This window comes from Typopeltis vanoorti, chromosome 3 (assembly GCF_054136105.1).
Source record: "Typopeltis vanoorti isolate ZY-2024b chromosome 3, IOZ_Tvanoo_1.0, whole genome shotgun sequence".
NCBI lineage: Eukaryota > Metazoa > Arthropoda > Arachnida > Uropygi > Thelyphonidae > Typopeltis > Typopeltis vanoorti.
The window spans coordinates 62,673,389-62,694,025 of record NC_143551.1 but is presented as its reverse complement, the minus strand read 5'-3'; the positions used below and the strand labels follow the sequence as shown (position 1 = coordinate 62,694,025).

The window sequence follows — 20,637 nt, the reverse complement described above, 5'->3', positions numbered from 1 at the left end:
CGAGAAGAAAAACCCTGAGGCTACTAAAGTTGAACAATATCAGGATAACTTGTAGTCAAGGTGATGCCAGCTCCGAACACTTTATTACCTTCCAAAAAACATTTTAATATCTTTGGTCCTGATGAGGCCATATCAGATACAAAAAAGCTGATAAGAAAATCTGTTCTTATCAACCTAAAATCAGATATGGCCCCAAGGTATCAAATTGATTTTTGAAAGCTGGCAAAGTGTTGGGAACATGGTTCAATTTTTCCTCGAGTTGGCTGGTATTGCACTACCTCTTGAACCAGCTAATTCCCTTTGGGAAGAAAGACACACACTAAGGTGAAACAAAAAGTTTCAAAAAATATGTGCCCTAATTACATGTAATAAAGTAACATTTAAATACATAGTTAAATAAACAGAAATTAGGAAATGTTTAATTTAATGCTATGGTGTGCTTGCCATAAAACATAAGATTCCTTTTTATTTGTAGGAAAATAGATTTTTGCCTATTCTTTTGGAAGACGAGATGAACGAAAATGTCCATATATACTGATAAATATCCTCTTCCCAACAAACACTATAGTGTAAATGCAAGAAAAAAAAAAATAGTAGCTTTATTGTACCACTAAATGCAGTACGAACACAATTAGCGTATGTATTATATGTAGTGAAAATCAGTGTTAATTGGAGACATCTGCAATGATAACAACCCAACTCTGCATAATGATAAAGAATTCCCCTCCCACAATACCAATTTTACAATTAAAATTTAATTGAAAACATTCAAACTAGCATGATGTATATATATTTAATGTATATATCAAATCATCCACCAATTGGTGAAAGTGACCATGAGGTGATTACTTGGGTGGTTGCCAGCAGTGCAAGGACCCCTGTGAAAAAAGGGTATATGTGGAACTACAAGGGGGGTGATTATGAAGAGCTCAGGAGACAGCTTGCAGGTGTAGCATGGAATGAGGAGTTAGCTGGAAAAGAGATCAATGCAGCTTGGGGGATTTTCAAAAAATATTTAGTGGATGCAATGTCTAAATGTATACCACGGGTGAGAAGGTTAAATAAGGTAGGTGTGAGATGGATGAATAAAGAGATTAAGCATGCAATACAGAGAAAAAGGGCATTGTGGAGGCAGCATAAGAGAAGTGGAAGTAACCAATTTCATGAGGTCTACAAAGACCAGGCAAGGAGGGTGACTTGGTTGGTGAGAGTAGCTAAAGAGAGGTATGAACAGAAGTTAGCTAATGAAGCTAAAAAGAATCCTAGGGAGTTCTTTCGATATGTAGCCAGCAAAAGAAAGAATGATTATGGAAGGATGACATTGATTGGAGGAAATGGTATAAAGACAGCTGTTGCAGAATGTGTGGTAGAGATACTTAATGAGCAGTTCATAAAGATCTTTCAATCTTGTGAATGTGACTTCATGGAGAGATTAAGAGCAGTTGATGATGGGGAGGAGAGACTGACTGTAAGTGAGCAAGAGTTGTTTGGGGAGTTGAGTAAACTAGATGTAAATAAGGCTGTGGGACTTGATAATATATCACCGTGTATTCTGAAGGAATGTGCCAGAGAGTTGACATCTGCCTTGACATATTTTTTTAATACGAGTTTTGCACTTGGTCAAGTCCTTAAAGAGTGGAAGGAGGGCAAGATTGTGCCACTTCATAAAGGAGGTGATCGAACTCAAGCATCAAACTATAGGCCTATCTGTGTGTCAGGTGTTGTGGTTAAGTTGTTGGAGAAGCTTGTGAGAACTAGGATCCAGAGTTGGGTTGACAACAATGGTATAATCTTTGATGGACAGCATGGATTTGCTAAAGGGAGGTCGTGTTTTAGTAATCTACTTACTTATTACAATAAAGTGACTGCTTCCTTGGACAGAGGAGAAGAATACACAGTAATATACTTGGATTTCGCAAAAGCTTTTGATAGAGTACCTCATGATAAGTTGACAGTCAAACTAGAGCAGATGGGGTTGGATATTAGATTAGTGCATTGAATTGGAGACTGGCTATCTGATAGGTATCAACAAGTTGTGTATGAGGGTGCAATATCCAGGAAAAGGAAAGTCACTAGTGGAGTGCCTCAGGGATCTGTTTTAGGGCCATTACTATTTAACTTATATATTAATGATATTGGCGAAGATTTGGATGGAGATATTCAGTTGTTTGCAGATGATGCAAAGTTGGGACGAACCATAAAGAGTAGTGAAGATGTTGTGGCCTTGCAAGAAGACTTGAATAAATTGAGTGATTGGGCAAGCAAATGGGGATGTGAGTTCAATGTTGCAAAATGTAAGGTTTTAAAATTTGGAAAACAAAGATGGGATGCGGAATTTATGCTTGGTGAGAATATATTGTTGGAAGTAGAGGAAATAAGAGATCTGGGAGTGATAGTGGATAAGGATCTAAAATTTAGGGGACACATCGCCAAAATTGTGAAGACAACACAAAGACTTCTGGAAATGATGAGGAGGACACTGACGTGTAGAAGTAGGGAGATTCTTGTTCCATTGTATAAGGCTTTGATTAGGCCACAAATGGACTATTGTGCCCAGATTTGGTCACCTGGTTTTCAGAAGGATGAAGAGATGTTGGAAAGGGTCCAAAGGCGACTGACTAAGGTAGTTTCTGACCTCTGGAATGTCGAGTATGAGGAAAGATTGAAAATATGTAATTTGCAGAGTCTAGTGGAGAGAAGGAAGAAGGGAGATATGATAGAGACCTACAAGTTGGTAAGGGGTTGTTATAGGATCAATGGTGGAGAAGTTCTACAGAGAATAGTGGGAGATCAGGGGAGAACCAGAGGTCATCCCTGGAAACTGTATAAAGAGGGTGTGAGTAGGGGAGTGAGAGGCAGGTTTTTTTCGTGCAGAGTTGTGAATGATTGGAATGCCTTGACTGAGAGTGTGGTGTCTGCAAGGAGTTTGAATGTGTTTAAGACCCGGTATGATGAGATGTGTGTGAGATAAAAGGACCTCCTAGATGAGTCTTTGACTCCATGAGGTCTTGTTTAATAATAATAATAATATTTAAAATTTGGTAAAAATATGCCTTCTCAATGCTAAAGGGATATAATATATGCCAATTATGCCATTAAGTGAGTTCTTTTGAAAGGAAATGCAGGATGTAACACTTCCCGGTGTGAATGGTAAAACTATGAATTTTGAGATATGTTCTGATCATCATCATCATCATGCCTATCAAGGATTTAGGCCTAGAGTGGCCTGTTCCAGCCTCAGAAGTCATCGTTGAATCTCTTAAGGGGACGTTTTTCTTTTCTTTTCCTAATTGTTTGTAATTTAAGGCTTGTTTTAGTATTTCTGTCTACATTCTTTCAACGTGTTCAATCCATTTGTGTTTATATTTTTTAATTTTTTCTATTGCTGATTCCTGGTTTAATTCTTTCATAATTTCTTCGTTTCTTTTGTGATCAAATAGAGTATACTTTGCAGTTTTCTCATAAACTTTATTTCAGCTATTATTAATCTTTGTTTTATTGTCCACATTTCACTTCCATATAATAGGACTGGTAGGGCTAATGTATTGTACACTTTTAGTCTGGTTTGTTTTTGTACTAGATTTGGTTTAATATAGAGTTAATTACACCTGTTATTTTAAAATATTTTGCAATTTTTAGGTGTTTATATCTCTTTCATTTTCATATGTAATCATACATCCTAAGTAGTTAAATGAATTCACCTGTTCTAAAATCTTGTTATCTATTACTATTTTAGTTCTTACTGGATCTTGTCCTTTAATGGCCAATGTTTTTGATTTTTCTGTTGATATTATCATTCCATAATCTTTGGCTATCTCATTTAAATTTAAAATACCTTTCTGTAAGTTATCTTCAGCTTTTATAATTATTATTTGGTTATCGGGAAAAAGGAGAGCGTTTAAGTTCAATACCTTGATGGAAATTTTTATTCCATTTTATTATTTCATTTAGATAAATATTAAAAAGAGTTACTGAAAGGGAATGTCCCTGTCAAACTCCTTGGTTTCTCTCTCTTGTATATGATAGTTCATGATAATCTTATTTGTATTTGATTATTTTCATATATACTTATGATAACTTTTAGAATATTATTTAGTATTTGTCTTTCTTTTAATATGTTAAATAAAGTGCTTCTTTTAACTTTGTCAAATGCTTTTTGAAAGTCAATAAATGTAATATGTGTTTCTAAATTGTATTCTCTTCTTTTCTCTATTATTAATTTTAGGCAGAAGGCTGGGTCTATACATGATTGTCCTTTTCTAAATCCATTCTGTACTTCTAAAATAAAGTTTTCAGAATATTTTATTAGTTTGTTATTTAAAATTCTGCTATATATTTTGTAACCAGAATATAGTATACTTATACCTCTATAGTTTTTAGGTATAAGTATATTCTACTACCTTTTTTTAAAGATAGAGGTCACAATTGCTTTTTTCCATTCTATTGGGGGGGGGGGTACTAGTTGAATAGATTTTATTTAGAAATAATAGGAATCTTTCTTTGAACATTGTTCCCCTGATATGATCTGATATTTTCTATTATATTTCATAAAAAAAAAAAAAAAAAAACATTACTCATAAGCATATTTCATGACCAATTGAAAATTGAGCTGATGTTACTATGATTACAGGGAGAGGATACATCACTGTTTATTTTTAAGAAACACACAAAGGAGTTAAAAAGTGCCCTTGACCTTGTTATTTAATGAGTCTTGGAACAGGAAAGGTTCCAAAGGAAAGAGCAAAATCATATCATTGCGCAAAAATGGTGCTAAGACAGGCATTTCAGATTACAGACCGGTGTATATTTGGAGTTGTAGGAACTGAAGACGGGTTAGGAATAGAATGTGGGATTTTGGTTACAGACATACAATTCCTACAAAAGTCAACCTCAGGTTTGTAAAAGGTAGATTTTACCATCATGGTTTACTCGCATTTTATGAAAAAAAAATGGAAGATGTGCTGGATGAGGTGGGAGAAGGGAAGAGTCATATGGTGATAAATTTAAACTTTGCAAAGACATTAGATGGAATTTCCACATGATAGGTTGGTGGTGTACAAATTTGGGTTACAGATGAATAAGTTGTCTCAACAATATAAGCAGGTTGTTTATGGAGTAAAGCAACCGCTCAAAAGTGGAAATTAACCACTGGTTACCTTCCACTTCTGAGATGCCACAGGTTCTGTACTATATTGTTTAAATGAGTAAGAATATTCATTTTTGCTGATACAAAATTTGATGAGATTATAAGGAGCAATATTAATATCAGTTCCTTCATGCAAATTATTTAGACTTGGATAAATGAGTGGGTTGCTTTTTTAGTGTTAATAAGTGCAAAGATGCAGATTTACATCCTGTACTAGTGAAAAATACTCAAGTAGGTGGATGAGATTTGGAATCTGGGGTATAGTTGAAGAAACTATATATAAACCTCATACAGAAACTATGCTGTATAGACTGAAACAAAACCATATGTTGCATGGGCAAATACAGTATCTAACTAAAAACTATTGTTATTAATTACATGTGTGTGAGTTCGATTTCCCAAGGCGGTAATAAAATTCAATCGAACATGTTAAAATTCGTAAAAGTGTTAAAACTAAGTAATATATATATATATAATGAATGTTATGGCAGTTTCACATATGGAATTCAGTTGAAGAGAGTTAGCATTTCAACTCAATTGTCAGCTATGCTTTTATCTTTCAGTTGCGCAATCTTTTGTTAATACTGCACCAATCATATGCACGTTTTAATAACCTCCCTTTGCTGTCTGTTTCGCGTTATGCTTAATTACCTTAAAGGGAGAAAAGTCACAAAGGAGAAAAATGTTCCTGGTCCGGGGATTCCCTTATTTAGGTAATATTCACTAATTTCATGTTATCAGTCTGTGGTGTGCCAGTATCGGTAAGTGGTGATATTATTTGATCTATTCTACGTTAAAAAATTTAACCCTGAGATGGATAAGTGGCTGATAAAAAAAAAAAAAAAAAATTCCCGCAAACAATCAGAAGAAGCAGAAACAGACTCAAAAAAAAAGGACAGTATTTCATATTTTACCAGAACAGCCCGCACTGTCTTCAGAACCAAAAACGGTAAGAGGCAAAAAATGTAATATATGCATTTGATTTTTGCAATATTTGCTGCGTATGTTTTGTATTGAATATAAATACAATAAATATTATAATAATATATCTCTCTATTACGATTTTTTTTCGAAGGGGCCGTAAAATATTTTAATTTTTGTGAAGGGGGCCCTGACATCCAGAAGTTTGGGAAGCACTGATGTAGACAACTAGTGCTTTTCCAGTCAATTCTATGTAGGGTGTTCAGGGCATGATCAGAAAGGCCAGCTTCACCATAATTATTATATTTAATGTGTTGTTTATGTTCTTTTTGTCTGATGGGAATTGTGCATCCTGTTTCTCCTATATATGGTATGTTACAGGTGCAATAGATAGAGTATACTCCAGGGTGGGTCAGCAGAGAGAGTGGGTCTTTGGATAAGTTGAGTAAGCTTTTTAATTTTGCAGGTTTAAAGGTGGCTTTGAGGTTATTTTTTGTAGTACTTTGTTTATTTTGTCCGACGTCGCTTTATTATTATTATATTATTATTATTCAGGCCTCCATGGAGTCAAAAGACTCATCGTGGGAGGTCCTTCCTAAGAACATAAAGTCTGTCAAGACTCATCGAGGGGAGGTCCCCCCCCCAAGAAACACAAAGTCTATCATACCACTCTTTAAACTCATTGACCGTTCTCGCTCTCACCACTCCATCAGGCAATGCATTCCACAGTTCAACCACCCTCCACGCAAAGAAACCACTCCTCACCCTCTTGCTCACAGTTTCCTTTCGTAACTTCCAGGCATGGCCTCCTGTCATCACTCCTTCCCGCTGTTCAACCAAGCGAAAGAACTCCCCAGTGTCAACCCTGTAGCCACCTCTCAACAGTTTAAAAGTCTCAATCATATCACCTCTCCTTCTTCTATCCCAAACTCTGCAGTCCACATTCCCTCAGCCGATCCTCATAACTATCCTTGTACAGTCCTGAAACCATCTTTGACATCCGTCTTTGTATCCTGTCCACAGTTAATTTATCCCCTTCAAATCCTGGAGACCAAATCTGAGAATAATCCAAGTGTGGTCTGATCAGAGACTTATACGGAATGATAACCCTCTTATCTCTGCAGGTCAGTGTCCTTCTCATAATTGCAGCAATCCTCTGTGTTACCTTCACCACCTTTGCAATATGTCCCCTAAACTTCAGGTTTCTATCAATCATCAACCCCAGATCTCTTGTCTCCCCTACTTCCTCCAGTATAACTCCTCCCATAGAGTATGCAGCATCCCATCGATGTTTCCCAAACCTCAAGACCTTACATTTTGCTGCATTTTAGATGATTTTAGTTTTTTCTCTGTTTATTTTTAGACCAACTTTTCTGATTTCATGATATAGGTCTTCTATCATTATATCAAGGTCTTCTGGAGTGTTAGCAAAAATTATATCATCTGCATATCATTTTTATTTAATAAAAAAAAAATCTAAATAAAATCTTTTTAACTTTAATAAAACACAGAAGAAGATACATCATATAAAGGGCCATTCTAGCAACAAAAATTAATAAATTACATTTTCCATAAAATTAATGTTTTATTGTTCTTCCCATTCTTATATACTGACTTTTCTCTTGTTAGAATAGTTATCACACAAAGGAAATCTCCAACCATGATCTACTAATCACTCCATCAAAACTTTTACTGGCTTATCAACCATCACCTGGAGTATACATATATATACAAAGAAACAAGCTGCACTCCAATCTACATAGTATGCCAAAGTTACGTTGATTTGGTCAACTGTTAAAACTACTGGCCTGACCTCTGGCGAGAAAAAAATCTATTGTACCTGCAACTTACTTTATATTGGGGAAACTGGACGTCTAATCCCTAACTGTAAAAAAGAACACAAACGACACATTAAATTTAACAATTTTGGTGAAGCAGGCCTATCAGATCATGCCCTTAACACCCTATACCAAATTGATTGGAAAAGTATCTGTTCTTTACATCATACAAATTTTGTATGATGTAAAGAAGCCTGTGAAATTTTGATTAACCATTCAAATCTTAACAATAATGGTGGCATAAAAAATACCAAGAATTTGGATGGCACACATTCAGCCCACTTAGTACAAGTTTTCCAGCAGACCCTGCTCTAAACAATTATTTCAGCTTTTATGGGCCACCATCAATATTGTTTGGTTTAATTTATATGCATACTTATATGAGTAACTCTGTTAACATGTTACTTCGCTTAATTTATTTTTGTAACCAAATATATAATAATAATAATAACAACAGGACTCGAGTGTTGATGTAGTAAGGTTTTTTTTTTCCCAGTAGAGATCAGGCCAATAGTTCTAACAGTTGACCAAATCAATGTAATTTTAGCATACCATGTAGATTGCAGTGCAGCTTGTTTTTTGTATATATGTATACTCCAGATGAGGAACTTAATGTGAAGGTTGAAATGTTGAGTGATTAGTTTGGTTTATATTAAACTGAAGTTTTCTAACACATTAGTTGTTTCCATAATTATATAAATCAAGTGGATATTAAATCTAGCATTATTTCAAAGCGGAATGTAGAAACTATGAAAGTTTCGTATGAAATTTGACCAGAGAGCTCATGGGAATACACTCACCAGCATTTATGAGTCGCCCTAGCATGGACCTTATAGAAGACATGATCGCTTGCCCAAGCATCCATATATTTGCCTTTTATTGGTCCATTTTGATAAGGTTTCACCGATCTGACAGTGAAACCTTATCAACTGGTTAGTTCCCCCTCAGAGACAAGGAAGAAATCTTAAGAGTGCAAAAACTCTCGTTCAGTACTAAGGAACTTGAAGTATCAGAGAGGTGTATTTTTCATAAGCAACCTCTTGGTCAGTGTGTAAAGCAGTGGTTCCCAACCTGTGCTCTGCGGAGCCCTAATGGCTCTGAGTGCACTTCCCATGGCTGCTCCAGGAAAATAAAAGAAATAAAAATTGAATGAAATTAAACAATAAGAAACAAAAAGTAGAATCAATCACTTCACAGTGAATTTTCATAGTGATAACATTGTGATTTCTTAGCAATTCTTCTGCGAGTTTGACCTCTTTGTGAGTGTTTAGTTGTGTAGTTAGTAAGTGCTCATTAATAAAGTGTTGTGTTTTGTTCTACTCGTAGGTTCAAACCCCGAACTACTGTGATACATTTCCAGTAGAAAAACGTTACATTATTGATTGACTTAGATGCTTTTATTGGTTTTCAAGTAGGTAAGTATTTGTATTTTGTTATAAAATGTTGATTTGCTTTATTTTGTATTCTGGGTTATAAAAGATAAAGTCAGCTATTCTCATATTCCTGTGTGATTTTCTTTTAGGCATGGATTGCTGACTTCAAACAGGTACTTGGAAGAAAAAAGGTGTTACATTTGAAAAGGAGGACAAACCAGCAGCTCACTCCATTACTTCGCCAGATGAGCCAAAGACAAAAAAAGATAACCAAGCAATGCATTCCAGCATTTGTTTGTCAGAAGAGCTTTCCGCAAAAGAAACCATTTCTGAATCTGCGGTGCCACCTCAATCATTGTTTGCAAAACGCAACAGAAGTGGGACAGTGGAGGAAAGACCTCCCAATAAAAAACAAAAATACGAAGAAAGTTACTTGAATATGGGATTCACAAAAACAAATGATGGTTGGCCTGTCTGTGTGATTTGTGGAAATGTGTTGACCAACAGTTCCATGTTTCTTGCTAAACTGTGGCGTCAATTCGAGAGAAACCATCCTGAGTTGAAAGATAAACCGTCTGGTTTTTTCAAGAGGAAGTGCAATAAAATTTTGGCTCCTAAATAGCACATTCGTTTTCCTCCATCTAATCCTGTGTGAAGGAGTGTCCAAAGCATGGTCTGCCAGTCCTGACTTGCCATAGTAATAGTAGCGAATGTATCTTTCATGAACTCTGATCCGCTCGCCTAAGGATAAACTTCACCCTTTAGCACACCCAGGAGTGTATGAAGTTGCTTGTGACTGTGACTTGGCCTATTATGGGCAAACAGGAAGATCAGTGAACATGAAAGATACATTCGCTACTATTACTATGGCAAGTCGGGACTGGCAGACCACGCTTTCGACACTCCTTCACACAGGATTAGATGGAGGAAAACGAATGTGCTATTTAGGAGTCATTATAGATCTGAAAGATTATTTTTTGAGTCAGCAATGGCTTTGAAGAATTCTCCCAACCTTAACAAATATGGTTGCATTAATTTGCCAAAAATTTGGGAGACGGTTATCCTAAGAAGAACTCCTGGATAGCTACTGGTTTTTTTTTTTTCCATTAGAGGGTGCCAAAAATAGGACTTTAGATCTTTTGTCTTTTGCAATTATATTGTTTCACTCACTCACTGGCGCGTATACAAGTGTGTTGTGCTCTGATGATGCCGAGTTGAAAATCAGCGAAATATAAGCGTTAATAAAACATCTTTGTGATAAAAGTGTGTGTGGTGTTGTTAATACTGTGAAAAATAAGTCATGAACATGGTATCAGTTGTTGGATGGGAAGTATATTGGAAATGCAATGGCAGTGTTTAAAAAAATACTTAAATGATGCTGTTGCAAAGTGAATAAGAATTCAGCAATAGGGACTGATGGGATATCAGCACGGATGCTAAAAGAGCTCAGCTGAACTAGCTATTCCTTTGACCAAGCTATATAATTTGAGTCTTAGAACAGGGAAGATTCCACAGGAGTAGTAAGAATGTATGGTAGGTGCAAAGACTGATGTATCCAACCACTAACCTATTAGTATCTCTGGAGTGGTGGTGGAAGATTTTGAAAAATTGGTCAGAGTTCCCATACAGACAGAGAATCTCTACTTTGTAATGAACAGCATGAGATTATTAAGGGAAGGTCATGTTTTAGCAACTTGTTCACATTCTATAATGTTACCACTCAGTTAGACAAGGGAATTGGGCACACCATGATGCTTTTGGATTTTGCTAAGGCTTTTGACAAAATACAGCATGGAAGACTTGCATAAATTGGAGAATATGGGTAGCAGTAACAGAATGGCTGGTTGATAGTTTTCAAAAAGTGATATATAGGTGATGTGTCTGCAAGATTTAACGTAACCAGTGGTGTACTACAAGAATCAGTCCTTGGTCTACTGTTATTCAATCTGTACATTAATAACATTGGGAAGGATCTGACAGGCAACATACAGCTATTTGCTGATATTGCAAATATAGGCAGGATAATCAGGAATACTGCTGATGTGCAGTACTTTCAGAATGATTTGAATAGGCTGGAAAATTGTGGGTATGGGAAAATGGCTATCAGTTCAATGTTAGTAAATGTAAAGTCATGCTGCTAGAAAAAACCGATCAGGCTGGAATCTTGGAGTTTTAGCATATAGGAAGCAAAGTTCAAGGACCATATATTAAAGACTGCAAATACAATTCAGAGGATAATTGCAATGCTAAAATGAACTTTGACATGTAAAAATAAGGAAGTAATTTTGTTTCTTTACAAGGCCTTAATAAAAACTCACATGAACTATTGTGCGCAGGTCTGGTCTCCTCGTTTCTGTGGTGATTCTGATACAGAGAGAGTGTGTGTTAAAACTGATATCAGCATTGTGAAATATTATTATGAAGACAGACTGAGAATTTGTAGACTGCAGACACTAGTAAACAGGATAAAGAAGGATGATATGATTGAGACTTACAAATTTCGAAAGAGTCAGAGAATTTCAGTTGATGGAATTTTTCATTTTATGGAGGGGAGGAAAGGACAAAAAGTCTTCCCTGGAAGCAGAGAATGAATATTGTCAAGATTTTTGTCAAGATCTAGATTTTTCTGTTATGAATGAATTCAAGAACAAGTATGACAACTGATGCGTGTAGCAAGTGGCCTCCCTCAATGAGTCCCTGGAGGTCTCTCTTGATATTAATAATAATAATAAATTGGCAACTCACTAAATTGTCATACATAGTATTCAACGGTTATGTATGTATGTATGTAGATTTAAAGTGAGTGAGATGATATGATCTCCTACTCAGTGTAATAAAATCCAAGATCTCATCTTAAATCAACTATGGGCAGCATATATAAAAGACCTACCAATTAACTTAGGCTATGAGAAAAGTTATACCTGATATTGCAACAATGAGCCATGTTTCTGACATCTCTCTTTCTCTCTAAAGTACATGAAAATGTTGTATGAAAAATAGTAATTAAACAGTAATTCCTTGCCAAAATAGTTGCATGTGGTAGATAACCAGTGGTGTACCTCAGGGTTCAGTCCTTGGGCCATTATTGTTCAATCTATACATTAATGACTTCAAGCAGGGTCTATCATCAGATTTGCAATTGTTTGCTGATGATGCAAAGATAGGCAGAGCAATCAGTTATTCAGCAATTACAAAATTATTCGAATAGACTGGAAATCTGGGCAAACGGAAATGGCTATCAGCTTAATGTTAATAAGTGTAAAATTATGCACTTTGGCGTGATTAGAGATCCAGCGGCATATTATATTAGCAGGGTTATGCTACAAGAAACTGAAGAGGCAAGGGATCTTGGTATATTGGTGGATAAGAATTTAAAGTTCAAAGGTCATAGCAAAAGTTGCAAATACAACTCAGAGGATGATTTCTATGTTGAAGCGAACCTTGACATGTAAGGACAAGGAAGTAATTTTGCCTCTTTATAAGGCTTTGATAAGACCACACTTGGATTACTGTACTCAGATTTGTCTCTCAGGTTCCAATGGGATAAAGATGTGGAAAGGGTGCAAAGAAGAGTTACAAAGATTATATCCGGATTATGGGATTTAGATTATGAGGACAGATTGCGAGTATGTCGATTACAGATTCTGGTTAACAGGAGAAAGAGGGATGATATGATAGAGGTCTATAAACTTTTGAATGGGTGTTATACATTTCAAATGATGAAATTTTTCGTTATGGAAGGCGGGGAGAGAACACAGGGGAATCCAGTGAAGTTAAGGTTGTTCTCAGTGAAGAAAGGGGGTAAGAGCTAGGTTTTTCTAGAGAGCAGTGAGTGAGTGGAATAATTTACTCTTTGGGGTAGTGAGTGCATCTAGTGTAAATGAATTTAAGGGAAGGTATGATAGCTGGGTTGGGTAATTTACAGCCTCCCTGGAGGTCTCAGATAATAATAATAATAATATGCATATCTGGCAAAAGGACTTCTGTCAGATATGCATATTATCTACCAGAATTAATTACGATCAATAATTCTACCATCGAAGACTGACTTTTGTTGTAGGGTACAGAACAAGTGGCATTGGCACGGAATACGATTAGGAAGAAAGAGAAGAGGCTGCCAGTTCATGAATAGGAACCATTTGGAATTTTAAGTAAGTTTATGTTACTAGTGTAAAGATGTTAAATGCATCCTTGGCTTAGTTTGTTTGATGAGTCTGGTTAACAGAAAGAAAAGAAGAAAGGAAAGAAAAATAAGGAGGACAAATTTCTTTATTAGACATAGCAGGAAAGGTATTGAGGAGAATGGCTAGAGAGATGAATATAAAATAGTACTAGATTGATGAGAATAATATCTTTCCAGAAAGAAGCTCAAAGCAGCACAAGTGTTACAGAGATAGTTTTATTTTACTAACTTTATAATATATTCAAAACTATAATAGGAAGGATATACTTATATAGCAATTTATCAAAAGTTTGCAAAAAGGCTATGATAGAATACCACTTATTTCTGAGGAAACTGAAGAGTGGAGGGGGGGGGGGAGTTCGTTGGTAGTTGTGATAGTTAGCAAAAAGAAGCCAGTTTTGTGGGGAAGCAATATCTCAAAGGATGATGTCACCAACATAATGTGTAATGAAGAGGAAATAAAAGCAAACACATAGGTACTATTATCATGGACTACTCATGGAGTACTTAGACTATTCAAGGGAAGCCCTAAACACCATGCCAAGCACAATCCAACATTCATGCCATATCTAACTTTGCTATGAACTCATTCACAGTCACAGCACCTACATTAGACTCTGGCAACCTATTTCACTCATTTATCACTCTCCAAGCAAAAAATCTAGAACTGACACCCCTGCTAACTACACTCTTGTTCAGTTTTCAAGGATGGCCCCTAGTTCTCTCACCATCAGACCTGTTCTGAGAAATTTTCTCTGTATTAATCTTGTAAAAACCCTTCAGCAATTTGTATGTTTCAATCATATCACCATTTTTTCACCTGTCAACCAATTTCTGTAATCCACAAATCTTTACCATGTCGTCATAAGGTTCACTCCATAGACCTGATACCATCTTGGTCACTCAACTCTGGATCCTCTCCAGCTCTTCCTCATCCCCAAGAAGTCCGGGTGACTAGATCTTCACTCAGAAGTTAAGATGGGGTGTTTAATGGTGTCGTGGGTGAAGAATTCTATAAACAGGTATAATTTTCTGTGTAAATTATATTACACAGAAAATGTATTATAAATTTTGTACAAAATAAATGACAATGTGTTTTTGGCAAAACTTACAAATTTCATAAGGCCTTCACCTTTATTCAGTTCAAGGGTGGCCCCCTAGTTCTCCCACCATCAGACCTGTTAAGGAATTAATGCATAATGATTACAGAAAACTAGGCAGAGAGACATTTCAGTATGGAATATGTCCACCCCAAACTGTGATGCAGTGCTCACAACATCGTACCATGCTTAGCACCAAGCAATTCAGGAGTTCTTGAGTTCTAGTTCCTCCTCCTCCTTCAGACAAGGATAAGACCTTTTTTTGTTTTCTAGAGGGGAATTTCAAGCAGCAATGCATTCTATGGGGTTGATATCTGGGGGCATTAATATCCTCAGTCTCCAGGAGTATCTGCACTGCTTGTGTATGATGTGGTATGGCATTGTCATCCATAAAAATGAATTCTTCACCCACAACACCATTAAACAATCAAAACATAACATTGAAGAATTTCGCTGCAATATATTGTCCCCCCAGTCATAGTCCCTTTTTCTAGCACATGTAGCTCAGCATGTTCATTAAGCATAATGCCTCCCCCATACCATGACCCCAGCACTGCCATATGTATCCCTTTCAAGAACATTGTCGCAATGGTAAGCAGCACCACTTTCACATCAGATCAAGTGTCATCTAGAATCGTAGAAAAGACTAAAACGACACATCTGTAAAGAGTACATTAGCCCATTACTGGTTTGTAAATTTTTATGACTACAAAACCACAGAAAACATGCTCTACGATGAGCTGTGAATAAAGGGACACAGACTACAGGCCTGCTTGTCACAGATGTCTTGCCACAGTTTGTCGAGATAGCCATGTACCTGTGCGAATGGAGCTGACTTGTAAACTGACCTGTCGTGGTGCAACAATTACATTTTGCCATTATAACCAAAAAATCTGTTTTCATGCTCCATGGTAGAGCGAGGGCAACCTCTTAGCAAATGTCTGAAACACATTCAATTGGTTTGAAATGCTGCCCAGAGCCTGGATACAGCACTATGTGAGATTCTAAACTCTCTGGCAATATCAGTAATTCTGTGGCCTTCAAGCTTTCCAATAATTCTTCTCCACATGAAATGATGTCTGACACATCACAAGACATCAAACACAATTCATAGCCTTTTGTCTTTTATTATGTTGAGTGCTACCACATGACCTCTTTGCACACGATTCAAAAATCTGAATGTGTACCTGTTTCCTACTCAAAATCACCAGTTATACAAATTGCCACTAACTGATTTGTCTGAATTTGCAATTGTAATCTTCAGAAATAGTGTCCATCCTTAGGTTTTGGACACCAGTGCATAACAACATGCTTGTCAGGGTATTATTCAATAATCAAGTAATCCGATGAGCTACTTTAGCCACTTTTGCAATATGCCCTCTAATTAATATCCTATCCACTAATATCCCCAAATCTTGCTTGTGCAAAAGTGCTAGGAATTTGGTACAAAATCAAACTCTCAAAAACCACTGACTTGCAGAGAAGCAAATGGAAAATCAGAACTTAGGGAATGAATGTAGCTGTTTAAATTAATAACAAAAACTACTTGGGAATCCATCCTGGCAACACCAAATCTATAATACACTCAAGAGGACAGAGGTGTACAACTACTTCAAATAGGTTCTAGGTAAAATGAAAAACATACAAATAAATTATTTTCTCAGTGAGAGAGTGATAATCATCAACGAATGGATGCAAGTGTGCTGTTATCTATAGTTTTTCCCATAAGAGCTTTTAGCTACAGAAGAGAAAACCAGAATCCTTCAACCAAGTCTGAGAAGTACCTCATGTGCAATTTACATAGGAAACTGAAACAGCTGACTCAAATTTCATTACCATAGAGAACAAGAAACTCTAGCCAAATTCAACATAGACTGATAACTTAATGGTACCTTCTCTGGAATGAATAAGATAACATAACTTTCCTTATTATCATTATTATGTGACACCTCCAAGGAGTCCAAAGACTCATTGAGGGAAGGCACCTACTCTACAACTTCTCCCATAAGAACTACAGTGAACTGAATCATCTATACCAATGCCATCTATTGCCCCACCACCACCACCACTAATATTTTCACAGACAATCACAAACATCCATGTCCACAGCAGGATTCGAACCTGCAGCATTTTGGATGGAGAGTGAATATACTAACCACTCGGCCAACCAGGCTGGCAATATGTAGCTGCAATGCCATTCAAAACTAATGTCCAGACATTACAAAGTTCAAAGTTGAAGGTAATCCAGGATTGCAATTTCTCCTCCAATATAACATGAAAAGAATAACATCCTTTTATATTATTTGTCTCTAATGTTTAATATTTTATAACCCCTTTTCACATTTAATGCCTATTTTGTAAAATATTAATGTAAATTTGAGTCACTCAAATACATATCTTAAAATGTTTAATCAAAGAAAAACTACATATTATTTAAAATATTAATACCACCAATGAAAGATTGTTAACCTTACTACATTAGCATTACTACCATGGAATGTACTAGCTATGGGCTACATAATCCAGAAACCCTGATCTAGAGAAGCAAACATGGAACTTTTTCAAGCCACTTCAGAGTTCCATTAGTGAGCAAAATATATAGGAATAATAAATTATATTTAGTTTTCTCTTACATGTGTGAAGTCGTTTTTTTTTTTTTTTTAAATATGGTATGTCTAACACACGTGTCTATTAAATAACTATAGATTAATTTCCCGCCTAAAGACACTCACAAACATACATGCCCATGGAAGGATTTGAACCCACAGCCTGTTGGTTGGAGAGTGGATATCAACCAGGCTTGCAGCAGTTCCTTCCTCACTTTTGTCCAGGCTAAAGATAGAGAATGTGTTTATGCTCAAAAAAGTTCTATAACCTACTAGTGAAAATAAATAACTCTGTGAAATCAAGAAGTGCTTCTTGCCCCCCCCCCCGTTTTTTTTCATGTGATTTACACCCATGAATGACTTTGACTACAGCACACTACTATTAGTGCTTTTCAAGCCTCCAATACGCAGGATGGTCTCACATCAGGTAAAATTCATCCATAATCTAAAGGTATTTGCAAACATCCATTTCTACAGTAAGATTCAAACCCACGGCATCTTGGTTGCAGAGCATAATATACATTTACCACTCAGTCAACCAAAACAGCCTCAATATTCTATTGTGAAATAGATGTACAGTCTTGAGCTTTGTTTCAGTTATATATAGCAAGGCGGGTTGTGCTATAGTTAATCCTAAAAGCACTAGGGTATGATTAAAACAAAATGAAAAAATATGTAAGCATTAGCATTTTGGAAAATACTGGTTCTATAAATAAAGAAAACGATCTCTAAAAAAAAAAAATAATAATAATAAATCTGTATAAACTTTTAAGTGAAACTTCTCAAAAAGCCACTAATATTCTTTTAAACACAAACTAATGTTTATGAGATTTTAGCTTATTAGTTTATTGAAATTCATCAACAAAGAAAGAAGCCATATAATCAATGAGTATATTAAGAAATGCGCTGCAGAAAAACTCGATGACAACGAAAACACGCACCATATATGTCATGTTTAGAATGAGTCACAATGTATTGCAAAACATCCTTCAGTCGAAAAAGAAAATAAAGGTTCAGAGGATAATAATAAAAATATATACAGTTATCTTACCCAGCATAATATTCGCAATATAACTTGGGGTTTCTTTAAGTAGGATATAAAATTAAACGGCGTCCCAGCTTGAGGTTCTCCATAAACATTCATTTTTTTTTAAAGAAAAAAAAAGGGCTTCTCAAAGAAACTAGCACCGACAAAATTCACACTTAATATCCACGCCGTCGCAAGACAAGTTTAAGCTGTTAACTAACGCGGCAAGGTTTCGGGAGAAAATAAACTATAACAACAATAATTAACACGCAAAATGAGTAGCGACCACAAACAATATAACGAGAGACGAAATGAAAACAAAAACAAAGAAACAGACAAACAACTACAGAGTACTAAGGATTTCTTGAGATATTCAACAGTAGGAATGTAACTGCATAATTCCCAGAATTTATCTTATCTTAGACGAAAAGAAAACATATACAGTATCTAATATCTACAAATATTAACTTTATTATTTTTACTTTTTACTTTTTACTCTTTATTATATATTATTTTTACTCTTAAAATTAATTGTTGCATATTTCATACTTCATCTCAACGTACTTTTAATCTCAAAATGTAAAAATAAGTAAATAAATAAATCCTATTCAGCCTTTTTTTTATTTCTTAAAGAATGTTGGCGGCATTCTCTAATCCTGACTTTTGGAAAAGTGTTAGCAGCTAGAGAGTTCCCACTTTCATCTCCAATGGGTTTGCAGTTTGCGTACAAAGCGCATTAGGATAAGGCAAATGCCACAGTAATGTTTCATTACTGTTGAAACAGTGTGATTTCTACAGTCAATATTTCTGCCATAAATAATTGATGATATTTTTCGACCAGCTACATCTTACTCTCATCCTGAGATTTTTATTTAATAAGGTCAAAGCACAGAGCCTGTGTAGCTCAGTGGATGTGGCGTTTGCAAACCACGGCGCTTGGCCGCACGAAGGAAGAGAAGACTTGGTTTCGAGTCTAGTCGGCGACTAGAGGAAATTTTTCTAAGCCTTTTTTCGACCGGTTCCCGAGTTAGTCGATCTCTGGCACGGGCAAGCGGGTTTTTCCTCCCGGAAACTCGGGTTTTTCGTCCTGTAAACTCAAGAAAATCGACCGTAGAACTCACATTATTTCAGACATTAAATATATTGTGTTAGGGTTAGGGTCCACGAGATGGCGGCACATTTGAGCCGTCTCTTTTCACTATGTACCGCTTAATTAGTGATAGCCTTGGGCCATCTATCTCTGATTGGTACCAGTGGAGATTGAACTGCCCACTCAGTCTCCAAAAGTTAGATAGGGCTAAATGGCCTCGCCTACTCCCATATACGGGAATAAAAAGGCATTAGCTGATTTTTTGATTTTTGAAGGTCAAAGCACCTTGTGGCAACTTGTTTAGATAAAATTTATAAGCTCTGCATTACTTCAACCTTGGCATTTTTTGGGTCTGGCTCCCACTGACAAGACCTCAATAAAGGTCGAAACTGGTCTGGGTAGTGGCCCTTGCCTTTAATCATACATCCCCGCAAGGGGATGTGCTTTGCATTAGGGGAAAATAATAAGGAAAGTGATCGGAGCTTATTATTATTATTATTCCTGACACCTCCAAGGAGTCCGAAGACTCATCGCGGAAGGACACCTACAACTGTCTCAACTGTGTCAACTACTACACCGAACCTCTACTACGAATCATCTCCATCTCCATTATTCCACCTTCACCACGAGTTGCTTCAGACTTGAACTATGTTCAGGTGCAAACTTGACTTACTTGTCTGTTTGCTTACTTGGGAAAAAGGATTAAAACCTAGCTTATAAAACTGCTTGGGATCTTCAACATAGTATATACCCAAGGTAAAAAACTTTCTACACACACACACACACACACACACACACACACACACACACACACACACACACACACACACACACACACACACACACACACACACACACACACACACACACACACACACACACACACACACACACACACGTTAAAGATACCAAGCTATTTTAAATATAAATATAAACCTGGTTTTAACTCATTTCCCAAGTAAACAAACAGACAAGTAAGTCAAGTTTGCGCCTGCAAGTAGTGCAAGTCTTAGGCAACTCGTGGTAAAGGTGGAATAAGCTCGGATAACTATTCTTGGTATTTACCCTAAATGCAAGGTACATCTCCTTGAGGAGATGTATGATATGATGCTATGCATTAAATGGATTAAAACCAGGTTTATATTTATATTTAAAATAGTTGGTATCTTTGACGTATATTATACCCAAGGTAAAAAACTTTATATATATATATATATATATTCCGTGGGGTTAGCCTAGGGCTGTGTGCTTTGCATCCATATGCCTGGGGAAGGAATGCCCTATGTTCGATTCCCGTGGACGATGAGGAGTTTAAGGATCTTCCTCAGCCATAGCCAAGTTAGCCAGTCTTGG

The 20,637-nt window shown here is 36.3% G+C and overlaps 1 protein-coding gene and 1 non-coding gene across 2 annotated transcripts in view; one reads left to right on the top strand and one right to left on the bottom strand.

The window, feature by feature from the left end:
- LOC150108200 (synaptogyrin-2-like) overlaps positions 1 to 18,455 on the bottom strand; it is a 63,925-nt gene extending 45,470 nt beyond the window's left edge. The window contains exon 1 of the mRNA XM_090390649.1: positions 18,219 to 18,455. Within this exon, the coding sequence (XP_090246775.1) occupies positions 18,219 to 18,311 (93 nt within the window). The 5' untranslated portion in view covers positions 18,312 to 18,455. The remainder of the gene's footprint in view (positions 1 to 18,218) is intronic.
- LOC150108201 (U2 spliceosomal RNA) lies at positions 107 to 300 on the top strand. Its single transcript, XR_016548153.1, has one exon. It is a non-coding gene; the product is annotated as a U2 spliceosomal RNA (small nuclear RNA).
- Positions 18,456 to 20,637: the final 2,182 nt, after the last annotated feature.